The sequence below is a fragment of the Cheilinus undulatus genome, linkage group 5, assembly GCF_018320785.1.
Source record: "Cheilinus undulatus linkage group 5, ASM1832078v1, whole genome shotgun sequence".
NCBI classification, from domain to species: domain Eukaryota; kingdom Metazoa; phylum Chordata; class Actinopteri; order Labriformes; family Labridae; genus Cheilinus; species Cheilinus undulatus.
Window position 1 is genome coordinate 16,386,309 of NC_054869.1, and position 27,674 is coordinate 16,413,982.

At 38.5% G+C, this 27,674-nt stretch overlaps 1 protein-coding gene and 1 long non-coding RNA gene across 6 annotated transcripts; one reads left to right on the forward strand and one right to left on the reverse strand.

The window, feature by feature from the left end:
* Positions 1-10,831: 10,831 nt before the first annotated feature.
* LOC121509333 lies at positions 10,832-19,117 on the reverse strand. 4 transcript variants are annotated; one of them, XR_005991871.1, is made up of 4 exons: positions 19,008-19,117; positions 18,470-18,620; positions 11,375-11,482; positions 10,832-11,277 (listed from the first exon to the last, which is right to left on the reverse strand). It is a non-coding gene; the product is annotated as an uncharacterized LOC121509333 (long non-coding RNA). The 4 variants fall into 4 exon arrangements; XR_005991870.1 differs by lacking the exon at positions 18,470-18,620; XR_005991869.1 differs by lacking the exons at positions 18,470-18,620; positions 19,008-19,117 and adding an exon at positions 12,719-12,830.
* On the forward strand, positions 12,771-27,601 carry ppp2r2aa (protein phosphatase 2, regulatory subunit B, alpha a). Of its 2 annotated transcripts, XM_041786612.1 has the most exons (10): positions 12,771-13,065; positions 13,431-13,508; positions 15,530-15,627; positions 16,127-16,292; positions 16,464-16,576; positions 17,439-17,616; positions 18,478-18,642; positions 19,869-20,038; positions 20,234-20,325; positions 21,225-27,601. In XM_041786612.1, the coding sequence occupies exons 1-10, from the start codon at positions 13,059-13,061 to the stop codon at positions 21,502-21,504; spliced, it is 1,347 nt and encodes a 448-aa protein (XP_041642546.1). In that variant the 5' UTR covers positions 12,771-13,058; the 3' UTR covers positions 21,505-27,601. The 2 variants fall into 2 exon arrangements, with proteins under 2 accessions (XP_041642546.1, XP_041642548.1); XM_041786614.1 differs by lacking the exon at positions 15,530-15,627.
* The last annotated feature ends 73 nt before the right edge of the window (positions 27,602-27,674 follow it).

A 27,674-nucleotide genomic window follows, 5' to 3' on the forward strand; every position in this document is an offset into this window, starting at 1 on the left:
GTTCAGGATTGTCTTGACACTAAGAGCGCGACTCTTGTCTATTTCCTGGACCTGTCTGTGTGGTGGCACTTGATCCACTGTCTCAATCCTCAGTCCACTCCTTGTGATGCTCCCCTAAGATCTTAAATCTGCTTTAACAACCCACTGAAGGCTGAGCTCATCCCTGTTGCTTGCGCTCCTTCTCTTATCACACCTTTACTTCCAGCCAACTTTCCATGACTATGTTTTGATACAGCCTCTGAGAACAGCCTGCCCTTAGCAGTGACCTTCTGTGGCTTACCCTCCAAGTGGAGGTGATAGTCTTCTGGACATTTGTCAAGTCAGCAGTCTTCTCCATGGTTGTGGTTGTGTGTACTGAACCAGATTGAGAGAATTAAGTCTCAGAAAACCTTTACAAATTTGACTTATCTACAACATTATAATATTTTGAGATGGTGGATGTTCGATTTTTGTGAGCTGTAAGCCATAATCATCAAGATTAAAACAAAAAAAGGCTTGAAATATTTTACGTAGTATGACATTAATCTACATTCTTATTCTCTGAGATACCCCTGTATCTGCTGGCTTCAGGGTGTATTAGTAATGGTAGTGCCACTTACTTTCCTTGTAATTTCATCCAAAACCTAAAAGAAACTTAAATTGAATTTCTTTGTAAATTTTAGCAGTAATATGACTCACAGTAGGAATAACAACTGATATATGCCATATCTGCACAATAATGTTACAGGGTCATAACACCAACCAAATGTACAGAGTGTTCATTAGTTTTACCTTTTAATTCTCTATAAATTTGTCAGATTTCTCTGTGATTGTGAACAATGTACAAACCTGTGGCATCAGCTAGTACATTATAGTAATATCATCCTGTATTATAATGTGTTATTTGCTAAGAAAATACCCTGAAGTATGACTTACTAGATGAAAGGTATCTAAAAGTAGACATTTCATCACCCTAAAGGGGTATTTGATTAAATATGGCGCCTCCATTTTTGAGCTAAAATTTAACTTATTTCGCAACTTCTACACAGAAGACACTTACCATGACTTTTGGCTCTGTAATTCACCAGTATATTGTATGGATTTTATCAGCCTTCCACGGTTAGTCATGATATTATGGCTGCTGTCACGGCACTAAAAGATATGTAAAACTGCACTTCACAAGTTTTATAAGGAACAGGACTGTCTGAGCGACTGCTGATTGGTCAGATGACATGATTTCACTTTTGGTGTTAGACTGATATCCGCTGACTAGATGAGATAATAATCATGGGGTTCTACTTCCTCACAGAGAGGCAGATGGGGTGGGGTGTGGGAGCATAAAAGTGACCATGTATGGTTCATTTTCCAAGGGTTTTTTAAAAATGTATCTGTATTTCCTGCAATGTTTGATGAATCTGTGTGTTTGCAGAATGGGTCGAGGAGGAAACATGGGACACCTGACTCATCATGGTCACAGACAGAAGACGCAGCAGGTGCATCTGGATGTGGAGCCATTGTTTATCCGCTTCCTCCGGACTTTCAGGGAAATCCTTAAATTTGTTCTCTTCAGCTACACCGTGCTGTTCGGTGCTTTGCTGCTTGCCAGATGGACCACTTATTTCATGGTGGGAAAGTAAAAGACAGTAGAAGAAGAGCCTATTCAGAGAGCTGCAGATCAGTGATGATGGAGACCAGGCAGACTTTCAGGGACGTATGAATCATTAATGTCTCCAAACACAACTATAATGGCTGGAGTGATCATGTGGCTGCATTTGATTTACACCCTGCCTTATAAATCACAGCTTTGCTCTCTAGTATAACTAACAAACAGAGCAGTTTGCATAACATGTTAGCAGTGATTTTATTTTCTGTCTAGAAACTGTGGTATTTGAAGCATTGCAACAAGAAGTTGTGGAAAAAATCTGTATTATTATGTAGCATAACAAGAACAAAATCTATATGCTTTTGAATGAAAATGCTTTAAAAGTGTTTTTTTCTCTCTTGAAAAGCACAGATGAAGTTTGACAAAAATGTTGGTGTAAATAAGACAATGTTGGCTGTCTCTGTAACAGCGCTCCTAAATGAAGAAGTGAAATAAAGCTGTCCATGCATCACTCATAGTGGACAAAGGTCCAGGGTATAGGTACAGTATGCTTTTATTTAATTTGATCAAGGCTGTAAAATTTGGTTAGAGAGATACCACCAAACTTGAACTTTTCCACATTTCTTCACGTTATAACCACAAACGTAAATATATTTTATTGGGATTTTTGTGATAGATGAACACAAAGTGACACTTGATTTAGAAATGGAAGAAAAATTATACATGGCTTTTAAATTTTTTACAAATGAAAATCTGAAAATGTGATGTGCAAAAGTATTTGGCCCCCTGGAGTCTGATACCCATGAATAAAATCCAGTGCAACCTATTGCCTTCAGAAGTCACCTGATTAGTAAATATAGTCCACTTATGTGTAATCTAATCTCAGTATAAATACAGATGTTCTGTGAAGGCCTCAGACGTATGTTAGAGACATAGAGGAACACACCAGACAGGTCAGGGATAAAGTTGTGGAGAAGTTTAAAGCAGGGTTAGGTTATAAACAAATATCTCAAGCTTTGAACATCTCACAGAGCACTGTTCAATCCATCATCCAAAAATGGAAAGAGCATGGCACAACTACAAACCTACCGAGAAATGGCCGTTCACCTAAACTTACAGGCTGGGCAAGGAGAGCGTTGATCAGAGAAGCAACAAAGAGGCCCGTGGTAACTGTGGCAGAGCTGCAGAGATTCACAGCTCAGGTGGGAGAACCTGTCCACAAGACAACTATTATCAAATCCGGCCTTTATGGAAGAGTAGCAAGAAGAAAGCCATTGTTGAAAAAAAGCCATAAGGAGTCATGTTTGTGATTTGTCAAAAGCCATGTGGGGGACACATCAAACGTGGAAGAAGGTGCTTTGGTCAGATGAGGCCAAAATTAGCTTTTTGGTCTAAACGCAAGACGCCTTGTGTGGCAGAAAACTAATCCTGCACATCATCCTGAACACACCATCCCCACCATGAAACATGGGGGTGGCAGCATCATGCTGTGGGGATGCTTTTCTTCAGCCAGTACAGGGAAGCTGGTCAGAGTTGATGACGAGATGAACGGAGACAAATACAGGGCAATCTTGGAGAAAAACCTGTTAGATTCAGTAAAAGACTCTAGACTGGGGCGGAGGTTCACCTATCAGCAGGACAACAACCCTAAACATATAGCCAGAGCTACAATGGAATGGTTTAGATTGATGCATATTCATGTGTTAGAAAGGCCCAGTCAAAGTCCACACCTAAATGTCACTGAGAATCTGAGACTTGAAAATTGCTGTTCACAGATGCTCTCCATCAAATCTGACTGAGCTTGTGCCGGTTAGCAGAGAGGAATGGGCAAAAATTTCAGTCTCTAGATGTGCAAAGTTGATGGAGACATACCCCAAAAGACTTGCGGCTGTAATTGAAGTGAAAGGTGGCTCTACAAAGTATTTACTCCAGGGGGCTGAATACTTTTGCACACAACACCCTTCAGATCTTTATTTGTAAAAATGTTTAAAAGCCATGTATAATTTTCCTTTTAATTCATGCTTATGCACCACTTTATATTTATCTATCACATGAAATCTCAATTAAATATACTTACCTTTGTGGTTGTAACATGAAGAAATTTGGACAAGTTCAAGGGGTATGAATACTTTTGCAAGCCACTGTAAATGCACAGAAGTGATTTGGGTTTATAGCATCATCGTGGTAAAGGCCTGCTAGTCTGGAGGCTTTATCATCTGGATTAAAGAGTTTCATTATACCAACAGAGAATATGATACAAAGCACATACTGTATATCCACATAAATCTGTAATTGATCAAATGACTAAAGATCGGTGTTTCCATTTGGCTAAAGGGTTATAAAAGCATTAATGAGCCCCTTTGAGACTAATGTGTGCATGAGACATTTTTTCACGCTGAGCCGAGAATGTGCATACTACTTGTAACGCATTCAGGGATCACTTCCGGCCGAGGAGGCTACATCAGGCCCCTCACGGCTTCCCATCTGGCCCCCAAAGGATAGTTAGATTCAGAAAATTTGAAAGGGCAAAATATGGCATGCTATTGTTACGCTTTTTTTCATCAACCTAGAGGCCTATCAGACAAGAAGCACACTAGCATTTCTGTAATTAGACATGATAAACACATTATTATTTTTTATCTTGAATGACCTTGCAGTTTTTTGCGTCAATTTTCCACATGAGGCTCTTTGAGAGTGCAATGTTCCCTCTGAGAATGTTAACAGAGCTATTTCCTGCATGTGTTTTTGGCCAATCACGACACAGCATATTAGCATCAAGCTCAGTTATAGACATCAAGAGGGTTCCAGAAATACAGTATGTAGCTAAAATATATCAAATGTCCCCTCGTGGCTGGCTGCAGTAGAGGCAATAGAGACTGATCTCATTGTTTAAGGCTTAGAGTTTCATTAATTTTGTAAGGAATTCATGTTCTTACAATATGTTAATTAGACAAAAAATATTTTATTATTATTATATTATTATTTTATTTCATTTCATTTCAATGTCTGGCCCCCACAGCATCCATCAAGAAAAATCTGGCCCTTGTGAAAAATGAGTTGCTGACCCCTGGGGGGGGGGGGGCTCTGAGGAAAAAGTTAAGGAGGATGCCTGAAAAGGTGGGGCACGGGCCTGGTGCAGGCCTAGACAATAGCCTTCAAGAGAGCAGAGCAGAATGGCAGAACAGGACCATGGTTGATGATGACATATACTGCCATACCTGACCTAAACCTGACCTTAGTTCTTAGTCCTCGTTTAATACCAGACTGGTGTAGCAATGCGGCACTCATTTATATAATCAACCAATCAAAGTAGTGTCATAAAATACATCACCAAGAAATTGGTAAGAATTGCTTCACAATTATATTGCAGACTTTCATTAATTTAATTTATTAAAATTTCATTTTGGCAAATGAACTTTGTTGGATATTTGCTAAATTTTTGAATTCAGTCTTCTATAAGCTTTGACGCAAAGACCAACAAATGATATGTCTCTGTTACACTGATGGTATTACCAATATATGTTGAAGAGAAAGAAAGTTTTTCTCATGATCCAAAGAGGAGTGGTCTAACCTTTTGTGTAAACTGGCCCAAAACCATTTTTTTCCTACAAGACTGGCACAGGTCATTAAATCACTGACTATGGCTACTGGGGGCATTAAAAATGTATTTGTTTTTGTTCTATTCAAACCATGGTTAAAATAAATTTAATTGAACACATGTTATTAAGGTAAGGCCAGGTAGGTGATACTCCAGAATAAGATTTTAAAAACCCTTATATGCAGAGAGGACTTTTTATTTTTATTAAACACAGTGACAGTAAAGCAGCTAAGGCTGTAAATGCCCAGTGAACCGTCTTCCTGTGAAGGTCGTTGTGGGGATGTTTTTCTACTTCCGCCATCTTCCGTGTTTACGTGGCTTGGCACGGCTGCAGTTACAGTCTGTGTCCTTGCAGGCCCAAACCGATGTGACACCAGAAGATGACTTTTGCATCATGTTGCCAGCTCTGTTTTCGGTGGTCTTTTCAGCTGGTCCCCTTTGCACTACTCCTCTCTTCTGTATCAGGATGTCCCTCTCTGTGGTCAGCGCCTCTCTTCTCTTCTTGATTTTCATTTTTTCCTTGCTGAAGGCTTTCCGAGTCTTCTCCATCTCCTCCTTCTCCCTCTTGAAAGCCTTCCTCTCCTCACAGATGTTGTCTTTTTCATCATGAAAAACTCTCCTCCTCTTACATTTCTCCCTCAGCTCGTTGTTAAAGGCCTTTCTCTTTTGTGCCATCGTAGCTTTCTCCAACAGGAGAGTATTGTCGTTTTTCTGGATGCCAGCCTTTTCTTTTATGTAGGCCTTCCTCATCATTGACATCTCTTCTTTTTCTGCTATGAACAACTCTCTGTTGTAAAGCATGGCCTTCTTTTCTGCTTCAAAGGCCTTCCTTTTCATCTGATGCTCTCTTAATTCTCTGTTAAAGTTCTTTCTTTCTTTCTTAATGTCCTCTCTTTCCAGCTCAAAAGCATTCCTCATCTTCTTGAGGTTGGACTTCTCTTGAGCGTAGACCTCTCTGATGGTGGCCATTTCCTTCTTCTCCATCTCGAAGGCCTTTCTTTGATCACACATTGCATTTTCCTCTGCTTTGAAGGCCCTCAGTTCTTTGTTGAATTTTTCCCTTTCTTTGTGCATGTTCTCCTTCTCCATCTGTAAAGCTTTTCTCACCTCTGTCATTTCTCTTTCAAAGACCTCCTTCTCGCTGGACATCCTCCGCATCTCCTTGTCCAGCTCTTCTCTGATCTTGTTGAGTAGTGCCTCTTCAAGATCGAGTTTCTCCCCAGATTTATCTATTGAGAGTGTGGCGTCTGCCTCCGTCTGCCCACATAGAGGGAGGGGAAAACATCCTGCTGTTTGACATGACAGAATCTCCTCACTCTGGGCCTGATGCAAGGATGGGTGCTGCATAAGTTGGGCAGCCTCAGGCTGGAGGTTACCAGAGTTACTACCACCAGGCGTGATTTTCTGGACAAAAACGGGACAATTGAATCAGTTTGACAATTTTAAATCATGAACAAAAACCTTCCATATGCTATCCACCTCATTCCCAGCCTCCTGATACATTCTGGTTGTTACTTCTGGTGCATTCTGTCATTGAATACAGAACCAGTGTTTTTTTTCATTAGAAAGGCTGGCTACACAATAGACGTATCTAAATCTGATTTTAATCACAATTCACGCCCAATCAATCAGGCCTTAATTCAAGGCCTGTCTTCAAATGTGTGGTGTCACTGAAATGATTTTACTGCTCCTGATCAAGTTGGAGCCTCCCTGATCTTAACATCAACAGTACCAGATACCCAAATATACAGTTGTACTTGTAAGTTTAAATACCCTGGCAAAATTTATGGAATATTGCACATTTTTCCAGGAAATTTGTTTCATAATGGGAAAAGTATACATACCCTTTATGTTTTGGCCTGATAATATGCACACAATTTGACACAAACCAGGTTAAATGGCTTGTAACAGTAACTGTCCACATCTGTCACATGTTTGCATGTAATTAATGTCTGTGTATAAAAAGTCAGTGAGTCTCTGGGCTCTTGGCAGACCCCTGCACATTTCCTCTAGTGCTGCACTGACTTTGCTGGAGTCTGAGCCATGGGGAATGCAAAAGAACTGTGAAAGGACCTGTGAGAGAAGGTAGGTGAGCCTTTTAAACAGGAAAAGGATCTAAAAAGATATCCAAAGATTTGAGAATGTCAATCAGTAGTGTTCAAACTCTGATAAAGAAGTGGAAAATAAGAGGTTCTATCGATACCAAGCCACGGTCAGGTAGGCCAACAAAAATTTCAGCTGCAACTGCCTGGAAAATTGTTCTAAAGCAAAGGAAAACCCACAAATAACTTCAGCTGACATACTGACCTCTCTACAGAAAAGTGGTGCGGCTGTTTCAAGAAGCACAATAAGGAGAAACTTGTAGAAATATGAGTGTCATGGTTGTGTTGCCAGAAGAAAGCCATTACTACACCAGTGCTACAAAACAGTGCCTGGACAAGCCTCAAAGCTTCTGGAATAAAATCATTTGGAGTGATGAGACTAACATTGAACTTTATGGTCACATCCATAAATGTTATGTTTTGAGGGGCATCAACAATGATGAAAAGTGCACCATCCCTACTGTGAAGCATGGAGGTGGATCTCCTATGTTTTTGGGGTGTTGAGATACAGCAGCACGGGAAAAAAATTGATCACAACATAAATGCAACATGTTATCAGAAAATACTGGAGGACGATTTGCACTCATCATCCTAGAAGCTGCACATGGGACACACTTGGACTTTCCAACATGACAAAGATCCAAAAGACAAGGCCACAGCAACCTGTCTTTGGCTACAGCAGAAAAAAATGAAGGTTCTGGAGTGGCCATCACAGTCTCCTAACCTCAAAATCATTGAGCCCCTTTGGGGAGATCTCAAATGTGCATTTCATGCAAGAAAGACCAAGAATTTACAGGACCTAGGTTTTTGCCAAGAAGAATGGGCATCTTTACTATCTGAGAAAATAAAGGGTCTTACCCACAACTATCACTAAATCACTATCACTATCACCAAAGACTACAAGCTGTTATTGATGCTAAAGTGGGCAATACACAGTATTAAGGACTAAGGGTATTTGAACTTTTAAACAGGGACCATCTTAGTATTTTCTCTATTGTTATGTTTTAATTAATAATTTTGCTTTTTTTAGATGCCTCATAGTTTAGTTTGAATCCAATTTTTAATCTGATTATTCATATTTTTCTTTAAATAATAGCACACATTTTAAAATTATGCCAGGGTAAGTAAACTTATGAGCACAACTGTATGTGCAAAAATACTGAAAAAGCAAGGTTTTTTTCTTGGTAAGGGAAATAATGCATCATATTTTCAATCATTTTTAGCATTATAACTCAATTCAAAAGTATTTGAATTGAAGTGCCAGCTATTTTTCTTCACCTAAATCAACAGCAAACAAAGACTTACCTCCAAATGAATGGTCTCCTGTAACTGCTCCATCAGTCAAGTCCTCAGAGTTCTTTTTGTACTTGTATTTGCGAGTGCAATGAATATTTTCTTCTCAAAATCTCAGTGTGTCTGCTCCTAAGGGCTGTTTGTACTTAAATGACTGTGCTGAAATTCATCTTTATACAAGTTTCATGTTCTAAATTCTAGTTCTATCTGTGAATCATAACACCAACTGTTGCCTACACAAAACAAGCGTCATCTATGTGTAGTTTAGTTCTAAATAGACGTGAGCTTGCATCTTGCTTTTGTAGCCGTTTTTCCACTAAAAAACATTTTTACACCACACATCACACCGTGCTTACATACTGATAATGGAAAAATTGGTCATTTTAAGAAGATTTGGCCTTCTGTTTCGATGAGATATTTCATTTGGTTTTGGAATTGATGGCCATCATCATTTATTTCAAGTCTCTAAAGCAAGATTATACATTTGTCTTCAAACACACTAGATAAGTTGGAAAAAAGATGCTGTAAACATGTGAAAGGAAGAACTACACTATATGGACAATTGTATTCAGCCACCTGACCATTACACCAACAGAGACTGCAATGGCATTGTATTTGATTTAAATTTGGTGTTTCCCTCACTTTTATAGCTTTAACAACCTCCACTCTTCCTGGAAGGCTTTCCTTGTGGGAAGTTGTGCCCATTCATTCTGTAGATCATTTGACGTTAGGCACTCATGTTGGATGAGGCTTGCAATATTCAATCCAGTTCATCCCAAAGGTGCATGATGGCGTTTAGGGCTGGGCTCTGTGCAGGCCAGTCGAGTTCTTCCACACAGAACTCATAAAACCATTTCTTGTCTCCTTGCTTTGTGCACTGGGACACAGTCATGTTGGAATAGAAAGGGGCCTTCCCTAAACTGTTGCCACAAAGTTGGAAGCATAACATTGTCCAAAATGGAGATTGTCCTTCACTAGCCCAAACCCTGAAAAGCAGCCCTATACCATCATCCCTCCTCCACCACACTTCACAGTTGGCACAATGCAGTCAGGCAGGTAACGTTCTCCCAGACTCACCAATCTGACTGCCAAACAGAGAAGCATGATACGTCACTTCACAGAACATGTTTCCACTGCTCCACAGCCCAGTGTGGGTGTGCTTTACACCACCCCATCTGACACTTGCAGCTGCTCGGCCATGGAAACCCATTCCATGAAGCTCCAGTCACAGTTTTTTGGGTCATCACTGATGCCAGTGGAAGTTCAGAACTCTTCAGTTATGGAATCAGAGCTTTGGCGACTTTCACTCACCACGCGCTTAGCAGTCATTGACTCCGTCTGTGATTTTACATGGCCTTCTGCTTTGTGGCCGAGTTGCTGTTGTTCCTATACGCTTCCACTTTCTGATAATATCACTTACAGTTGACTGCAGAATATCCAGCAGGGATGAAATTTCCCGTACTGACTTATTGCAGAGGTGACATCAATCACAGCATCACACTTGCAGCCCCTTAGCTCTTCAGAACGACACATTTTGTACCTCAAATGTTTGCAAATCGAGAATGCATGGCTACGTGATTTTATACACCTGTGGCAATGGGTCTGATTGAAACACCTGAATTTGATAAGGTTCAATGGGTGTGGCAAGTAGGGAACAGCAGTCTGTGAGAGAGGGGGGAGAAAAAAATGGAGTTAGAAATGTAATGAGGTTGCTTAAGTATTATAAATATGCTAGTTAAAGGAAATTAATTCTCAGTGAAATATTTTTTATAGTTTTATTAGTTGTGAGAGGACTGATATTGATCAGGAGTTTGCTAGTTCAATTCTTAGACAGAATACAAAGAGCAAAGAGTTGGTGAGCTTGAAAGAATACCTTAACATTTAAAAAATAAATGTTTGCTGTCAACGTGTTAGGCATTTGTAATCAGCTGTCTATTAATTTGCTATGGGTGTAATTCATTATTTTGTGTTGTAAAGATATCAAGTTCATGCTGTAATGACTTTTTGCTTTTATGTAACACTACTAAACTAATATTTTTTCATAATACAATCAAGCAATGATGACTGAGGCAAAGGATGCTATAACAAATATATATAATAGAAATGTGATGTTTTTAAAGTATTTAGATAAAAGCTGCATATTGATCACAGTTTTGGGAATAACAACCACATGATTAAATGTGTCAAGATAGTTATTTGCAGACATATATCTTTCCTGATATGAACAAAAACATAAGCCAAAATCACATTTTTGTAGATTCAAAGATTTACTGATTTTAAGGACAAACTTAGAATTATAATAAGAGTTATAACAGAAATTCAATAACACAGCAAAATTATAAGGTCTGTAAAAATGCCAAACACTTAAAAAAACCTTACATAAAACAGATAGAAATTGTAGATAAGTACATAATAAACTCTAAAATGTTTAAAGCAACATACAAACAATCCTTGTCTGTTTACATTCATTACTTACATGACATACTTTAAACATTGATAGCATTAGCGGCAGTTTTTCATTTAGAAGGCCTGAATCTTCCCACCATGAGCCAGTCCTCTGTGGTACTGGATCAAATCTACATGAAACCTTTGACCTCTGTTAGTTGCTTCACATCAAACCAAGAGAGTTATGCTGCCCTGCTCGATACTCTCAGAGTTTTTCCATTTGATCCATACCGGCACGTTTGGCATTCCTCCATACCCTATAAAGGACAGCAGGTACTAATCATTTAAATCAAACTAAAGGATCATTTCCCTGGGGTTACTTTTTTCTTAAAGGACATGTTTAAGATAGCTTACTGGTCATACTTCTTCAGGTGAAACTCCAGTGTGTTAAAGAGAGAGAGCTGCAGTATGGCCAGAGGATAGGTTTGAGAAGGTCTCAGGTGAGATGGAGCTTGCTGCAGTCTGATGTAGAGAAAAGACAGCTGTAGGCAGAGGCTGGATACAGGGACAGGAGCCAGACAATGAATAAAACCATTTATATAGTCCTCTTACATTTATTTATTTAATTTCAAAGTGAAACCCAAAGGCTTGTTACATATACCCATAACAGTACTTTTTTTTACTACTACTGCTACAGCAACAGCAACAAAAGCAACAACAACAACAACGATAATAATATGTACACTGCTTTGGCAAAGCAAACTGATATTTCCATGCCAATAAAGCTTGTTAAATTGAAGTGAAATGAATCATAGATAGATAGATAGATCTTTCCAAATTATTGTAAGCATATGACATTCAACAATCTAATCATCTTTAACTTGTGAAGCATACTAAATGTATAAATATTTTGAGATAACAGAATTTTGTGCTGTAAGTCATAATCATTAAGATTAAACAAAAAAAAAAGTCTAATTTTAGCTGCAACTGTATAGACACAAAATATTTATTGAATAAATAAATAAATACGTTATTTGGTTTACATATCCAGAAAGGAGACGGGACAAGAACTAATGTGATCCCACTACCCCTTCTCTACAAACTAGTAGGTCTAATAGTTAACTATTGAGCTCGCTTGTTAGTTGAAACCTTTGTAATAAGGATTTCACTTGCATTTGTTCTAATTTTATTATATTTATGACAAATAATCTTGTCCTACAGTAAAATATAAATCAATTGATTAAAATATCATTTAAATCAAACTATTCAATCTTGTAAACCTTAATAAAAATATAACATTCATTACTGATAAATCATTTTTCTTTAAAAATAATGAATTTCTTCATTCTTAGTAACATAAATTCATAAGTGATGTTTTACTTCAGGCTATCGAAAAATAACCTATTAATCTAAGTTACAGCTTATGCATGTATTTTTGTACATATATTTAAACCCCTACAGATAAACCGTCAAAAGCACAAATTATTTTCTAAATTAAAAAAAGGAAGTATTATTCCTTTTTTATGTCAATCAATAAACGAACTTTGTGCGCGTTGGTAAGTTCGATTTTATTCACCGCTAAGTCCGGTGGGTGGAGTTTAAGTAACTAGACGGTTTTCTGAAAAGTCCTACAATTAATTGACGTCTCTGCGCCTTTTAACCCTAGGGTCAATCATTCGGTCTCCAGGGAAAGGAAAAGACCAAACTCACTGACAGTTCAGGAGTGTGTAAGGTTTAAAGTAAACCATGAACTCTCACCGCTCCTTGTCTGATGCTCGTTGCTAAACGCCGCCCGCGCTGCGCCATTTTGAAAGTGTAATGCTGGGAGAGGCAGAGGCGAGGGAAATCTCAAAGTAGAGTGCAAAGTCTGAAATTCACTGCAGAGGATTGTGTTCTACTTTCTTTGGCTGAAACTTGTTTAATACCGTGTTTATCAGCGGGGGCGAAAAGCTGAGCGGTCGTCGGAGTTGCTCTCAGCACTTTAAGGTTTATTCCTCCTCTGCTGCTCAGACAGAACCACCCGAGCCGACCCGGGTCAGCACTGCTCCTGTCCGGGGCCTGAGCCCGCTACAGACAGCCTCTGTCTGAGTCTCTCACCATGGCAGGTAAAAGTAAAGATTAAACGCCTTTAATGTGTATTAGGTTTAATTCTTATCGGGCAGTTACTTCCCTGTTCAGCACACATCGCGGTTTGCCCCTCTGTTATGGATCAGTAGCATAGGTTAGCTTGAAAGCTATGCTAGTGTGTCACACAGACACTGTGAAAGTGAGAGTTGTGGAGCGCAAACAAGCTTAAACTACCACCCATACGGGTGACTATGCTACTACAGTTTAAATATTTACTTAGTATTTAGTCACGGCCTGCCTTTGCCTCATGTAACTGAGTTAAGCTAAGTTAGCAGCAGGCTAACGCGTGTAAAGTTGTATCTGAAGGAGGTGTGGTAAAAACTTTGGATTATGTCTCTTGCAGGGGCCGGTGGTGGGAACAGTGATGTGCAGTGGTGTTTTTCCCAAGTCAAAGGAGCTATAGATGATGAAGTGGCTGAAGGTAAGTCCATGTGGTGGTCACTGAACAGAGGCTAGCCTGCACTGTCTGTCTGACATCCTGTGCATGATTGTTTTGAAGTTAGCACTAATGCTAACACTTCTTCATTGAGTTATTCATTCATAACTGTCTGTAGAGTGAGAGCTAGTGCATTGCATTAAAATGATAGCATGTGAGTAAAGGGGTCAGTATGTAGAAGTTCAGATTATTCGGATGGCTACCATTTATTAATTTCTGCAATATTGTTAGCCTGTTTACCCCCTTTACAGCATTTACCTAGTGTCTGAAGTAGAGGTTGCATGCAAAAGGACGAAGTTGCACCATCCTATGTTTTTTATCTTTGCACTACAGGGGCATCAAGCAAGAAGGAAGTCATTTACTTGTGTTTATTTTGTTGTGCAATCAGCTTGCTGATTGGTTCAATTCTAACATGTTATGTTTTATGTTGTCGGAGTCAAAAAACAAGCTGTCCCTCAGCTTTATGCACATCTAGACACACCAAGAGTTATATTTTTGAGGCTTCCACTGCCATCAAATAGCTTTCTAGAATAAATGTCTTTGTTAGTATTCAAAGTACTTTTCTAATAGGTTTGATAGGCCCCCTATGCTAAAACTTCCTATGGCTGTGATTTGAACACAGTACTTGGAATCTGTAATTTGAATTAGTCCAAAAATAGCTCAGGGGTTCTTGGATTTTAACATAACGAAAGTATGATTAAAAGTCCATTGATTACCCCTTTCCCATCCTCACAGTCCAATGACTGTGTTCACACATCTACCTTTAACAAGCATGTTTACAGTACATGCAGAACTTATTTGTGTGTAAGAGACTACACAGCTGTTTACAGTAAGCTCTGCCTGAGAACACGTATGAATGTGAGCCTCTCCTTCTGTCAATACATAGCACTACATAGGCTGTAAACTCAACACTACAACAGCGTTGTAGTTTTTATTTGACTCTCCTTCAATTTTCCTGAGTTTGTGCAGAGTCAGGTCGTATCAGGCGCTTTGTGTGCTGTGTTAAAGGAGGAACAACACCACAGTCTATATTAAGGATTGCTCTCACTCCGAATAGTGCCAGCCTGTAAACAGGGATTGATTGTTCTTTCGCAGGATTTGATGAGAATGCCTCTCCTTTTTTTAAAGTGCTGAATAGCTGCACACAAGTGTTTAGTTGACTTTTAGTTCCATTACATTAGCAGGCTGTAGTGTATCCAAACAGTACCTGTATGTCACTGCTCTGTTGTGTTTTTATGGTTGACATGGATTCAACCCCTCATAGGTGAAGAGACAAAGAGTAAATGTGCAAAGTTTAACACTGCTTTAAGAATTTTGTGCATCATTGAAAGTGAACACAAGATACTTGTGCCTAAAGGATAAATGCTAAGTGTAGAGATCCCTTAACCTACTTAACCCCTTAATTTTGGTCCCCAAAAGTCAACAATTCAAACTGATGTGCCGCAAGAAGCCAGCACTTCACCAGGGCTGTCAAGTGGAAACATCCCCCATCGCAAGTTTTGGTCAGTTAGTACACTAAGGCATTATTCGTCTGGCCTAGCCTTGGCCTTCACAGCCCAAACAGCATTGCAACCTTCAGATTTTCACCAATATAGCCAATGTGCAGGTATTTACAAACGCATTTACCCAATACTGATATCAATACTTAAAACTTATTTCTACATGTAGCTGATATTTATGGCTGATATGTGTTTACCATCAGCTAACATTTTCATGTCTGTATATGCTGATAACAAAATTTTAAAGCTAGTATCTGCTGGTATTCGTATGGTGCTGATGATATCATACATCCCTAGTTGCATCCACAAAAAGATTACTTTTGCTTGCACTGACATTACACATGAAACTGCAATGTGTTATGTGAGGAGAGAGACCGATGGAAGGATTTAAGACTGAAGAGCTCTGCAAAAACACAGCAAAATATTGTTACACGTAACATGAAATTTACAGACATTTTCAGGAAAAATGGGCTCAGGTACTAAGTTAAAATGTGTCATTTCCGACAGCTGACATAATTTCTACCGTTGAATTCAACCACTCTGGGGAGCTGCTCGCCACTGGGGACAAGGGGGGGCGAGTTGTCATCTTTCAGCAGGAACCAGAGGTAAATTTTCTTTTCATATTACTGGATCAGTGTCCAAAAGGGTAATTTAAAATATGATCTACAATGACATAATCTACTTAAACTTTACATTAAATTGCTTCAAAGTGCCACACAAGCTCAGTGTGTTAAAGGAGAACTGCAGATCTGTGGTTTTTTTGAGCTTTGATGCCATTATTTAGAAAAAAACATAGGTTGTTAGGTTAAAATCCTGTCCCAGCACTGTATGGTGCATATCTGTCCCCTTCTCCCTCTCCACACGTTTCCTGTCTCTCTTCAGCTGTCCTTTCAAAATAAACGGCAAAAAAAAAATCCTTTAGACAGAGTTTGTTTGTGTCATTTCAAAACAGAAAGCACTGAAAAGTATCATTGAAAATTTTGACAACCGAACTTGACCCTGTCTGGTATCTGATCACAGAAGAATCAAAATGCTAACTCTTGATCTCTTATTTCTAAAATCAAAAACTCTTAAATTAACTCTGATGGTGCTGTCATTTTTCAGAGCAAGAATCAGCCGCATTGTCGAGGGGAGTACAATGTTTATAGCACCTTTCAGAGCCACGAGCCAGAATTTGACTACCTGAAAAGCCTTGAGATCGAGGAGAAGATCAACAAGATCCGATGGTTGCCTCAAAAGAACGCAGCACAGTTTCTTTTGTCAACTAATGGTAAGTCTGTTACTGTTAATCTGATGATTTCGAAAGGAATGACTGTGGATATTTTTCTTCCAACTCTCTTAAGTTTATCCTTAGGAAATGTCATCTGGCAGCAGGTGATCTAACTTTACAGTTTCTCGTATCATTAATGAATTTTCCATGATCTTTGCTCTTTGTCACCAGATAAAACCATTAAGTTGTGGAAAATTAGTGAGCGTGACAAGAGACCAGAGGGCTACAATTTGAAAGAAGAAGATGGAAGATACCGAGATTTCAACACAGTCACCACACTGCGGGTGAGTATAACTTCCCCAACTTACTGTCTCAAACAGTATTTAATGTTATTTTCATTGACGAAAGAATGATAATTAGGTTTTGTGTCTCTTCAGAATTGTTTTGACTATTACATTAGATAAATGGGATGTATGCAGACATGCTGAAATCTGCACAACAGCAAACAATTGAATTCCTTGAGCAGACTAACAGTCCATGTGATTACACCTTGATTGTCTTTGTTTTTTATGTGCATCTCAGACTACAAGGAGCAGATATCTTGCTATATGATCAATATGAGATGCATGATATTATCAATATTATATCAGTATTGGCAGATATGAACATTTCTGCCAATATTTACAAACAATATTTTGCCTATAAAAGCTTCCTTTATCAGGTGTAATTATTGGCCATATGAACAAATAAATAAAAGGAATTTTAGGCTGGACCAACAGGCCTACTTCAGCTGCAGTCTTTTTCTTTATTCATCATCAATCCTTACACTTTTGAGGATAGAAATGTATGAATTTGTTCATCCTAAAAACTGTAAATGGTGTGTTTTAAGGACTGAAGTTTGAGGTCCTAACTACATTTAAACATTGGTATCAATACCAATTTTGACTAGATTCTTTTATTTATATTGGCACATGAGATAACTGCAAAAATACAAAATCGTGCATCCCTATTATCAACGGATATGTCCTATTTAAGAGAATGCAGCCTTCAAAATCATGTTTTAATGCAGATTAGATCACAGTGTTACCTCTAAGACTGTCTCATACTGAAAGCTCTTTCAGCGCAGATGACAAATGTGTGCTTTTGAAGTTATTATTAAAAACAAGTATTTTCCTAAGCTGATACTAAGCCCTCTTCTCTCATCAGGTTCCAGTTTTCATGCCGATGGACTTGATGGTGGAAGCCAGCCCGAGACGAGTGTTTGCGAATGCTCACACGTACCACATCAACTCCATCTCCGTCAACAGTGACTGTGAGACGTACCTGTCTGCAGATGACCTGCGCATCAACCTCTGGAACCTGGAGATCACAGATCGCAGCTTTAGTATCCTTTCAGTTTAAACTGTGATTTCTCTTAGCCAACGCCATCTTTCTTTTTCCTGAGAAAGTTCATCACAGATATTCCTATGATCTTAATGCAGAACACTCTCAGGCCATTACAGTTGTGGAAATGTCTATTCATGGTTGTTTTCAAGATTCACAAAGACTGAGTTTAAAACTTTAAGGATATTTTAGAGAATTAGTTTTGCCAAAGTTAACTTTTTCTCTATTTATGCACTGAAATGATGAGTGGAACCTGCAGGTTAGTTTGTTTCTTTAGCTTGAGGCAGCTCTGACTCACTGTCAGATTGTGATCTCCTGAATGCATTGTGTTCACTGGCCCACCTCACGTCAATCACATTTGACACTGTCAGACAGAGCATCACTTGTTTTCTGCAAGAATACTGAAACATGTGAAACGTTAGGGCACCTTATGAAATATTCTGATGGAAATAATTCATCTTTTGATTGGCAAAAAAGCAGGTGTTTTGTGTTATAAGCCAAACTTGGCATCAGCGATCATTTGAGTTAATCAGCCTGTCATATAGGGTTCTACCACTAGATGTCCCCAAAGTAAGGAGTACTTCTTAACATGAGGACTTGAAGTAAAAATGGTCAAGTCAACTAATTTCACTCAACAATCAGTATATACCTTTAAACGTGGTTGTGTTGATGTTGATATATAAAGATTCTTTAAGAAAAAAACATGTTAGCCACTTAACAATCAATATTTTCACACTGAGCATGTTTAGAAAGCACTGAAAAGCTTTTCAGCCACTGAGATATTAATAGTTGCACTTGTCAGAAGTGCAAGTGAAGTGAAAAAGTATTTTTCCAGACATTTAGCCTTAACCTACCGTCTCAGATATTGTTGATATTAAGCCAGCCAACATGGAAGAGTTGACGGAGGTGATCACAGCAGCAGAGTTTCATCCAAATCAATGCAACACATTTGTGTACAGCAGCAGCAAAGGCACCATTCGCCTGTGTGACATGAGGGCAGCAGCTCTGTGCGACCAGCATACCAAACGTAAGCCAATGTTATCGGTACTGTATGCCTTTTGAATTTCTAGGAAAGTCAGTGATGATGAAATGCAGAAAACTCAGGTCTGTTACTTTAGTTGAACCGTTTAATCCATGTGGATTTGCTAAACTTTTGTGGCTGGTGTATCTGTATAAAGTAGTTGTATTTGTGTCTTATCAATCAAAGTGCATTTCTGTGAGAGTATGAATCAAATCCCAGGCATTTTTTACTCAAAGACAGCTTTTCTAACAGTGAGGTGGCTACTTTCGTCTAGAAACGTCTTAAGCCTGCTGTTTCCTGAGCAGTCGTAATTGAATAGCACGTACACATGTGCGAGCAGAGGTGAAAAGGTTGTGTCACACGCAAGATACCTGAACCATACTTCGGTAGAAATTGTGGAACATCTTTGAGGAAGGAAGTCTCTGGTTAGAGCCTCATTAGTGAAACTTTTCTGTTTGTTCGGCAGCAGTGTCAACCTCTGACCCTGTCTCTCCTGCAGAGAAGTCTTATTAGCCAAACTCCATACACCTGTGTGAGCTCTCTTGTCTCAGAAAATGGGTCAGGAAGATTGACAGTTTTCATTCATACAGTTATCCAGACAGGATAAATTTTTAGCTCATAAGAGTTTTGAGTTGCTAGACAAAAAGCTTTGGGATTTAATGAGTGCAAAGAATTTTTAAAAGCGATAAAACTGTCAGGTTTTGGCTTTTGTTTCAGTATATGGAAGTGCCCTCCACAATAGTTAGGTTTATAAAATTACTTTGTTTTTATGTTTTTCCATCTAGAGAAAGTAGGCTTTTAATGCAATGATTAGTTTAATAATATGTTTGTCAGGCGGGACTGGAAAATTGTAGAGCACATCTGTCCTCAGACCTGGGTATTAAAACAGGTTCATAGGTGTGAACATGGGATGTACAAGTATGTTTAACGTCAGTATTGTCCAGTGTTTACTGATTGTTGGTTGTTTTTCCAATCAATTTAGGGCTGCCTTGTATATGGCTGATGCACAGTATTATGGCTGAATCACGGTCAAACATTAGAGAAACTGTTGGCCTATTATTGTAAGTTTTCCACTAAATGTTGGGGTGAAATCCCTTTGGTATTCAGTCAGCTTAAGTATTTTAAACATTGGTCATTGGCTCTAACTTTCACTTTTTTCATGTCAACATATTACTGCATCACAGTTGTTTAAAAATGTGGGTACGCTAAACATCTGTATCTTTTTCTTTAAGTGTTTGAAGAGCCAGAGGACCCAAACAATCGTTCGTTCTTCTCTGAGATCATCTCATCGATCTCTGATGTGAAATTCAGCCACAGTGGTCGATACATGATGACTCGTGACTACCTGTCCATTAAAATCTGGGATCTCAACATGGAAACCCGGCCAGTTGAGACATATCAGGTCTGTTACCTTTGTACCACAGCAGGGTTAACTGTTGCTGCTTCTGTTTATTTTTGGCAGATTGTTAGGCTAGACATAATTCTACTGCTTCTCCACCAGAGGGCGTTGTTTTACCAATGTCAGACTGACATGTAATTTTCACTAATGCATCTGCTGATTATGACTAAAATACATCGGCATCTTTTCCTTTAACAGGTGCATGAATATCTCAGGAGTAAGCTGTGTTCACTTTATGAGAATGACTGCATCTTTGACAAGTTTGAGTGCTGCTGGAACGGAAATGACAGGTGAGTTTGTATCAGGGTAAAAGTTTCTTTTAGAGAACTGCTGTTTCTCTGTTGATTTATTTTGGGATTACATCTTTATTATTCACTTGTTTCCTCATAGTGTGGTGGGAAAATCCCGACATATCCAGTTTACATGAGGCATGCAAACATTGTGGTCTGAATTGAACCAAGCAAACCTTTATCACACCTTATCAATAACTGTGCCTATCTGCTCTGTGCAGACGAGGCTGCTTGCGTGGTGGTTTTTGCTGGTAGTGAATGTGGCCTGTAACACCCACCCTTATAAACACAGCCTACAAATGTAAGCTGGATCTGCAACTATTAATGTAATAATCCCACAAATGAAATAAATTCCCCATAAATTTACAGCAATTACCTTCTATAAACATGATCTCCTGCAAATGTAACACCTATTACATTTGCAGGAGATTATGTTTTTGGGAGGATGAAAATCATCAGCTTTTAAAATTATAGTAACTTTCCACAGATGTCAGTCTTATGCACATTTTGTTAAAACAACTACACTATTTACTTCAGCTATAATTCTATAGCTAAAGTTATATTTGTATTTTAAGTTGCATGTTTTTATATTTTTGTTATTCACACTCAGGCTTTATTTAGACATATCTGATTGCTCCTGCAAGCTACTAAGTCATGTGTGCAATGAAATGGCCATGACATTTGCCTGAAGTTGCATATTCTGCCTAGTGGGAAACTCAATCACAAAATCTGCATATCCGTTTTAGGTTTGGGATTTATTAAGTGTGTTGGCTGTTATGTTGTTGAATGTTACATTGTTAGAACATGAATTCATGGTATTTATGAATTTATGGCTGTAGTATTCATTCTTCTGTATTATTATAAAATGCTTTAATGTCACCCTGTCATACTCTCTGCAGTGTTGTGATGACCGGCTCCTACAACAACTTCTTCAGGATGTTTGACCGAGGCTACCGGCAGGATGTAACTCTAGAGGCATCACGGGAGAACAGCAAGCCCCAGTCGCTCCTGAAACCTCGTAAAGTGAGCTCAGGTGGGAAGCGCAAAAAGGATGAGATCAGTGTAGACAGTCTGGACTTTAACAAGAAGATCCTCCACACTGCCTGGCATCCGCTGGACAACATCATTGCAGTTGCCACCATCAACAATCTGTACATATTCCAGGAGAAATTCAACTAGCATTTGTTAAAACCCCCAGAACCCAGTTTCTATTGGGCCCCGACTCTCTTTTTGAACACGTACAAACAATAATGTCTTCTTACGGCTAAATCCCAAGTTTTAAACTGATCTGCACCCTGCTGTGGATCAAATTAGCCTTGTCTGGTTCAGTTCTAAAATCACAAACAGTGGCATTAACACCATATGTCCGAAAGGATGCAGAAGCACAATTTCATTGTTCAAAAAGTAACATTCAGGGTTTTTAGATCGATATCCAGATTTTGGGATTTGTTGTCTTCATTTCCTCCAACAGGAACTCTCCATTCATCATGCTAACTTTCGCTACACCACTACATCCCAAACCAAAGGGAAATGCTTTAAAAGCAGGTATTTTGCTAGTTTCTTTGATTCTACTTTTGTGCCATTAAGATATGATTCATTTCTATGCCACCAATTTTTTTCATGTTTTACTGCTACAATATTTGAATAGTTTGAATAGGAAATTCTTTCTGCTGTTCATTTTTTGTCTCCAAGTTCTTTTTTTCTGGCCTGAAACTCTGCTAATGTAAGACATCAACACTCCATATTTGCCCCAGGTAAATGTCAAGTTGCCAAGTTCGCTCAGCACCTCGATAGTAAAGTTAGTGCTGTTATGGTTTGCAGTTAAAGGATGTCGCTGGTGTTTTATTATGTTTAAACTCATTCTCCACAAGCTGCACAATTAAAATTCCTCCACATAGTTTCAGCATCTTAAAGTACGAGTGTTTATCTAATGAACACTGACGATGAGCAAGTAATTACACATAAGAGCAAAAATATTGAATAAATAAAATTTAAGAATACTGATATGCAGAGGAATAAATATAAATACTGAATAAAAACATAGAATTATTATTACTGTGAAGGCGCTCTCATGTTATGCCCAGTTCCTTCTAACATGCTGAATTACGAATACCACCCTCCTTCCTCAGTCCCCCACTTGCATGCACTCGCATTACTTTAGATGCAACCATGCTTGAGCACAATTACCTCTTGTACATAGGTCATCACACTGTAATACGACACATGCATGGCCTTATGGTCTCCGAGTCTGCACAGTGGAGAACAACATTGAGAAAATGACAGCAACTTTACTGACTCTGTGGCTTCTATTGGTTGGATACCTACATTTACATTATGCACATAATATACTGTTTGGTCAGACACTGGTTTTCTTGATTATGTCCATGTTGTGTACCACATGAGCGTCGGTACTGTGCTGAAGCCCACCTCTTCCATTTGCAGCAGTGCGAAGGAAGTGAATCATGCACTCTGCTTGTCAAACAAACTAGGCTTTGAGGGTCAAGTGTACTTTGGCATGGCTTGCCTTCTCTGAGTGCACCCTAAGAAAGTCAACTCACTTAAAACTGACTTGACTTGTTTTCCATCATAATGAGCATTTATGTTTAATAAACTCAAAAGTGATTCTTCAGTAGGAAGAGGCAAGCACTTCTGCATCAAACATGCAAAATGAGCCAGTGAAATCCACACCAACTCTTCAAAAGCATCCCTCCTTCAGATCTGTCTTTTAATACTATAGCCTTTAAATGCAATTGGTGCTAACTTGCTGCAGCTAACGAGCAAGAGATTTTCTAGACTGTCCTGTCTCATCCTAATGAGCATACCTTAGTATTTCAAAGACAAATATACACTGAGATTGGTCTCTTATTTCAGAAAAGTTTAAGCATTGTGTAAAGAAATGACAATATTTAAGAGAGGAAGCTGTAATGTACGTGTAACTTTCAGATGAATGCCTAACTCATTAATAAAACACCAGTGTTGTCCTTTATCATTCTTAAATAGCAGTGCATATATTTTCAGGTATTGTGATTTTTGGGAGTTGAATGTGGGCTTATCATGCCAAAGTTATCAGTCCTTTTAGTTAAAATAATTTAAAAGCTCAGGACAAAAGCTTTTATATGTGGATGGACGTGATGGCGTGACATAGCCTTATTCTCTCGTGGTATGAGGCTACCAGCTTGTTGTGTTATTGCTGATAAATGAACTGCTTTACCCTTTAAGTTTAGTTTGTTTTTTTAACTGATTTTTGTACTGTACCTGAAAAAGGAAAATGATCACTATAGATTTATTTTTTTATAAGTTAAGGCAATAGGATTACAGTCTGATCACTGTAGTTTGATTAGCTGTCTGTCTCAGACAGGGTATAGATGGACGGTTTCCTGATCGGGTAACCTTTTTGTCATAACTGTGGAGCTTTTTTTTCACTCTAGCTGGTTTTTCTTGGAAAGACTTTCTGTGACATCAAAAAAGTGTGTTGTTAATCACTCGGGGTGTCTAAAGACACATTATTTTCAGGTGTCATTACCTCTGTAGTCAGAAGCACTTAAACAGATGTATTTTTTTTCTGGCTGACTGTAACTACTGCTTTCTGTGCAACTTATTTTGGACTCTTCTGAGTTGGATTCTGACTTGATTTGGATCTTAAGTTCTATTTATGTGCCGTGGTCTTGTTCATTAGTCCTTTTTATTTTTTGTTTTGTTGTGAAAGTTAAGGCCCTTGTTGGTCTAAGTGGGAGTCATTTTAGTCAACATTTAGGTTGATTTAATATTTTTTGATCCATCGATTTATCTCCAAAGTTAGTCAAGTCAGTTGACTAGATGTCTTCTCTCAGTCTCCTGAGAATATTGACTTATTTCTGTACAAAGGAGAATTTGTGAAGCACTTGATTTGCAGATGATTTTTGTTGGGAAGTTAAACAGATAAAATTATAACTTTGCTTTTTTTTTTTTTAGCTTATTTTCTGATTTTTTCCTTTAAAAATGACCCTTTGTCGAGCCTCACCCTCCTGGGTTGCTGTTGCTAGTTGCTTAGACAAAACCTTTTTTCCCGGCCTCCTTTCCATTTCAAATAAGTGAAAATACCCTGCAGCTTAACTAACTTTTATTTAGACTGAATTGATCAGGATCGCTAAAAAACTTTGCCTCAGTAATAGAATAGACAAAGATACAGTTTGAGGATAACTCAGCATCTCTCAGAACTTGATAAAATCATTAAAAATGTTAGTGGTGTTTGATGACAGTGATGCTGACTGTCAGCTGTCCTGCAGCGGCACATCAGCAAAGTGCTTGTTTTGCAAAAAGAGATAAGATGAATTAAACACTCCCATCTGCCTTAGTAGACCAACATTAATGTAAATTTCTGTTTAAGTTCAAGCTAGTTAGCTAATTTTATAAAATAAAATCAGCATTACATTATCCTCATACTAGCAATGAATGTTATTAAGTTTGCTATCAGGTCACACTGTAGCACCCTAACATTGCTTGAAAAAGTTTTCTCTTGCCTTCAAGCATACGTGACTGTTGATGGCTTAAATTGCTAGTGTGGTGTCCATAAAGTCGATTTCAAAGAAGGCATTTTTCCTGATTTACCTTTGGGTTAGGAAAAATACTCTAGAATTACAATGTGGATATTCTGAGCTGCTTTTGCACCATTTAACCATGCTTAAAGGAATAGTTTGGTATTTCTGAAGTTGGGGGGAAAGTAGTGGCATTAGCTTCCAGAGATTTCAGTTAGTGCTGCTCCTTTAAGCATGGCACACTTGGGGAAGCTAGGCTATACAGTGTGACAGATAGGTCCAGTTTTATCCAAATAAATAGCACATTTTAGGTCAAAATGAGCCCATAAGCAATGCTGGCTCTATTGTATGAAATATCCCCAAAAAATTGAAGCTTCCCATTTCTCACCCAGAAAGCCTCTGTGTTTAGCACCATTATGCAATGCAGGCTGCAGCTACCGGCTAGGTCCTCTCCCGCCTCAGCATATCTGATCCGCTGTTTGGGTTTTGGGCTTTGTCAGAGGAAAAGACAACAAACTAAGCTATAATCAGCAATTTTGACTTGAGTGGTGATGGCACATCGTTTACTGTGGATACGAAAGGACACTTTTATGACCTTGCGTTCTTAGAGGAACAACTTCTAGAGTTTGAGACTTCTGGGGGAGAAAGAGGGAGGGGAACACCTCAGTGAAAACTGGATTGCAAGAGAGGTCTCAAGTTACCTGGTGGTGTAGGTGTGCAAACTTGGAGCCCATGCTAATGAACTGCTGATGAATGAGCTACTGCTGTCAGGAGTGGTACTTAGTTCCTCCATCGCCTCTCCGGGACATTTCTGATCAGATGATAGAGGCCTGCAGTCTGCATTACTCTCCATCCAGAGTTCCCTGCTTTACTGAATGCTGCTGTTTGACAGACCTTCCACTTTCTACAGATAAATAGGAAAAAACAACGAGAAGAGCTGATTAGAAATTCGTCATCCAAGGAGGTTTATGGCTGTTGCTTTAGTCTTATGGCTGATAATTAGACAAGCTACAGTTGGCACCGCAAGGTTACTTTATGAAAACATTGTGTCACTAGTTTGAGTTAAGTTTGTTGTTGTCTATAACAAATCCCACAGACTCAAACAGCTGATCAGATATGCTGAGGCGGGAGAGCATGTAGCTGGAAGCCGAAGCTTGCATTGCAAAATAGTGCCAAACACAGAAGCTTTCTGGGAGAAAAAATAAAACTCTTCAAAGAACGTTTGATACAGAGTACAATTGAGCCAACATTGTTTTTTGGCCCATCTTTACCTTAAACTCACTAAATTATACGGAGAAACTATACCCATTTATAGCACTGTATAGCCTAGCTTCCCCGAGTGTGTCGTGCATAAAGGGGTAACGCACTGAAATCTGTGGAGTCTGATGCCACTCCCATTGCTAAGAACCTTATGCAACCCAACTTGCAAAATATCGCTTTAAGTAGAAAACTAAGGTCACAGTTTTGCTTGCTTCGCACTGAAAAGACTTGGCCTTTACCTAAAGTGGTCTAGGAACAGTTGCTTTGTGAGGGGGCTCTGATTGGTGGGTCAGCATACAAATCAGAGAGCCAACAAAGGGTCAGATACATTTTGACACTGAATCTGCTTATTGGTCCAATGAATCATATTTGTTCAAGTTATTGTGTTTCTCCAACCCTTAAAAAAAGTTAGACTTACTAGGATGTCACCAAAATAACCACAATAAGGTGGTAAGCTGCTGCTGGGTGTCACTCTCAGGGCTCTGGGTAATGTCTTCTTCAAGTGAGATACTTATATCTTTCCTTCCTTTGTTTTTTTTGTTTTTTTTACATAAAAAGAAAATAAAACATTTATGATCTGGGTTATTTAACTTCATCTTTCTCAAGTCATAGGCATATTAGTCTCTATAATGAGACAGGGCTGATCTGAGCATCAGTCAGTTTGATTGTCTATATTATCAGCCTTTTTCTGACAGTCATTCAGAGAAAGCCTTTATCTCACTCACTGTTTTAACTTTAATTGTTGTAACAAGCAGATGGAAATTTTGAAGTCGTTCAACAGAAAAATCTGTCTTGAAACAGTGTTGCATCAGAATCGACAACTTCTCTTATAAACAAACTTCAGTTTTCTTCAGAGCTAGCAATCAGTCACTAAAATTCAGAAGAAACAGGTCATTTTTCTACCCTCCCCTCACATTGTCTTTAAAGCTCTCTGAAGCTTCGCAACTTTCAGAAGAACCCTAATGCCTTTTATAATGATAAGAAGAATTATAATAATCAAATATGAACCTTTTGCTCAGGGTGAATTAACTGCTGCTCTGTGATCAGACTCTTGTAACTTCAGAATAAAGCAGCTTTTCAGGACTTGAATGAAAACAGCCTTATTTACAGTTAGATCATACCCTTTCTGACATCAGGTTTCTTTAATGGTTTTTACAGTATGTGATAGCGTACACACCGTGGTCATTTTACTCTATCAAGGAAATTGTCTGTATAGGATTACAAGGTTCTCCACTTGAAGCAGAGTTATATGTACATGTCTAATGTATCACAGGAGTTATAACGAAATGCACTTTTTTATTTTTGTGAATTTCATGACTTTGTATTTTTTTTTTTTGTTAATTTCTCTAAAGGGGCTCTAAAATAAACTGTAAGAGAGTTTGGGTGATCTGTTTGGGGTAAAAAAAAAGCTACAAATGGTTCATTGTACAGATTTGTTTGTCTTTGTTAAATGAAATTAAGGACAATTTAGGTGAAAAATAATAAAGACATTTCAAAAAGAATAATGTAAAGCTTAAAATATGTTGAAGTATTGTGCATGAAGGTTTATGTGCTGAAAAAGTTAGCATAAGGAAA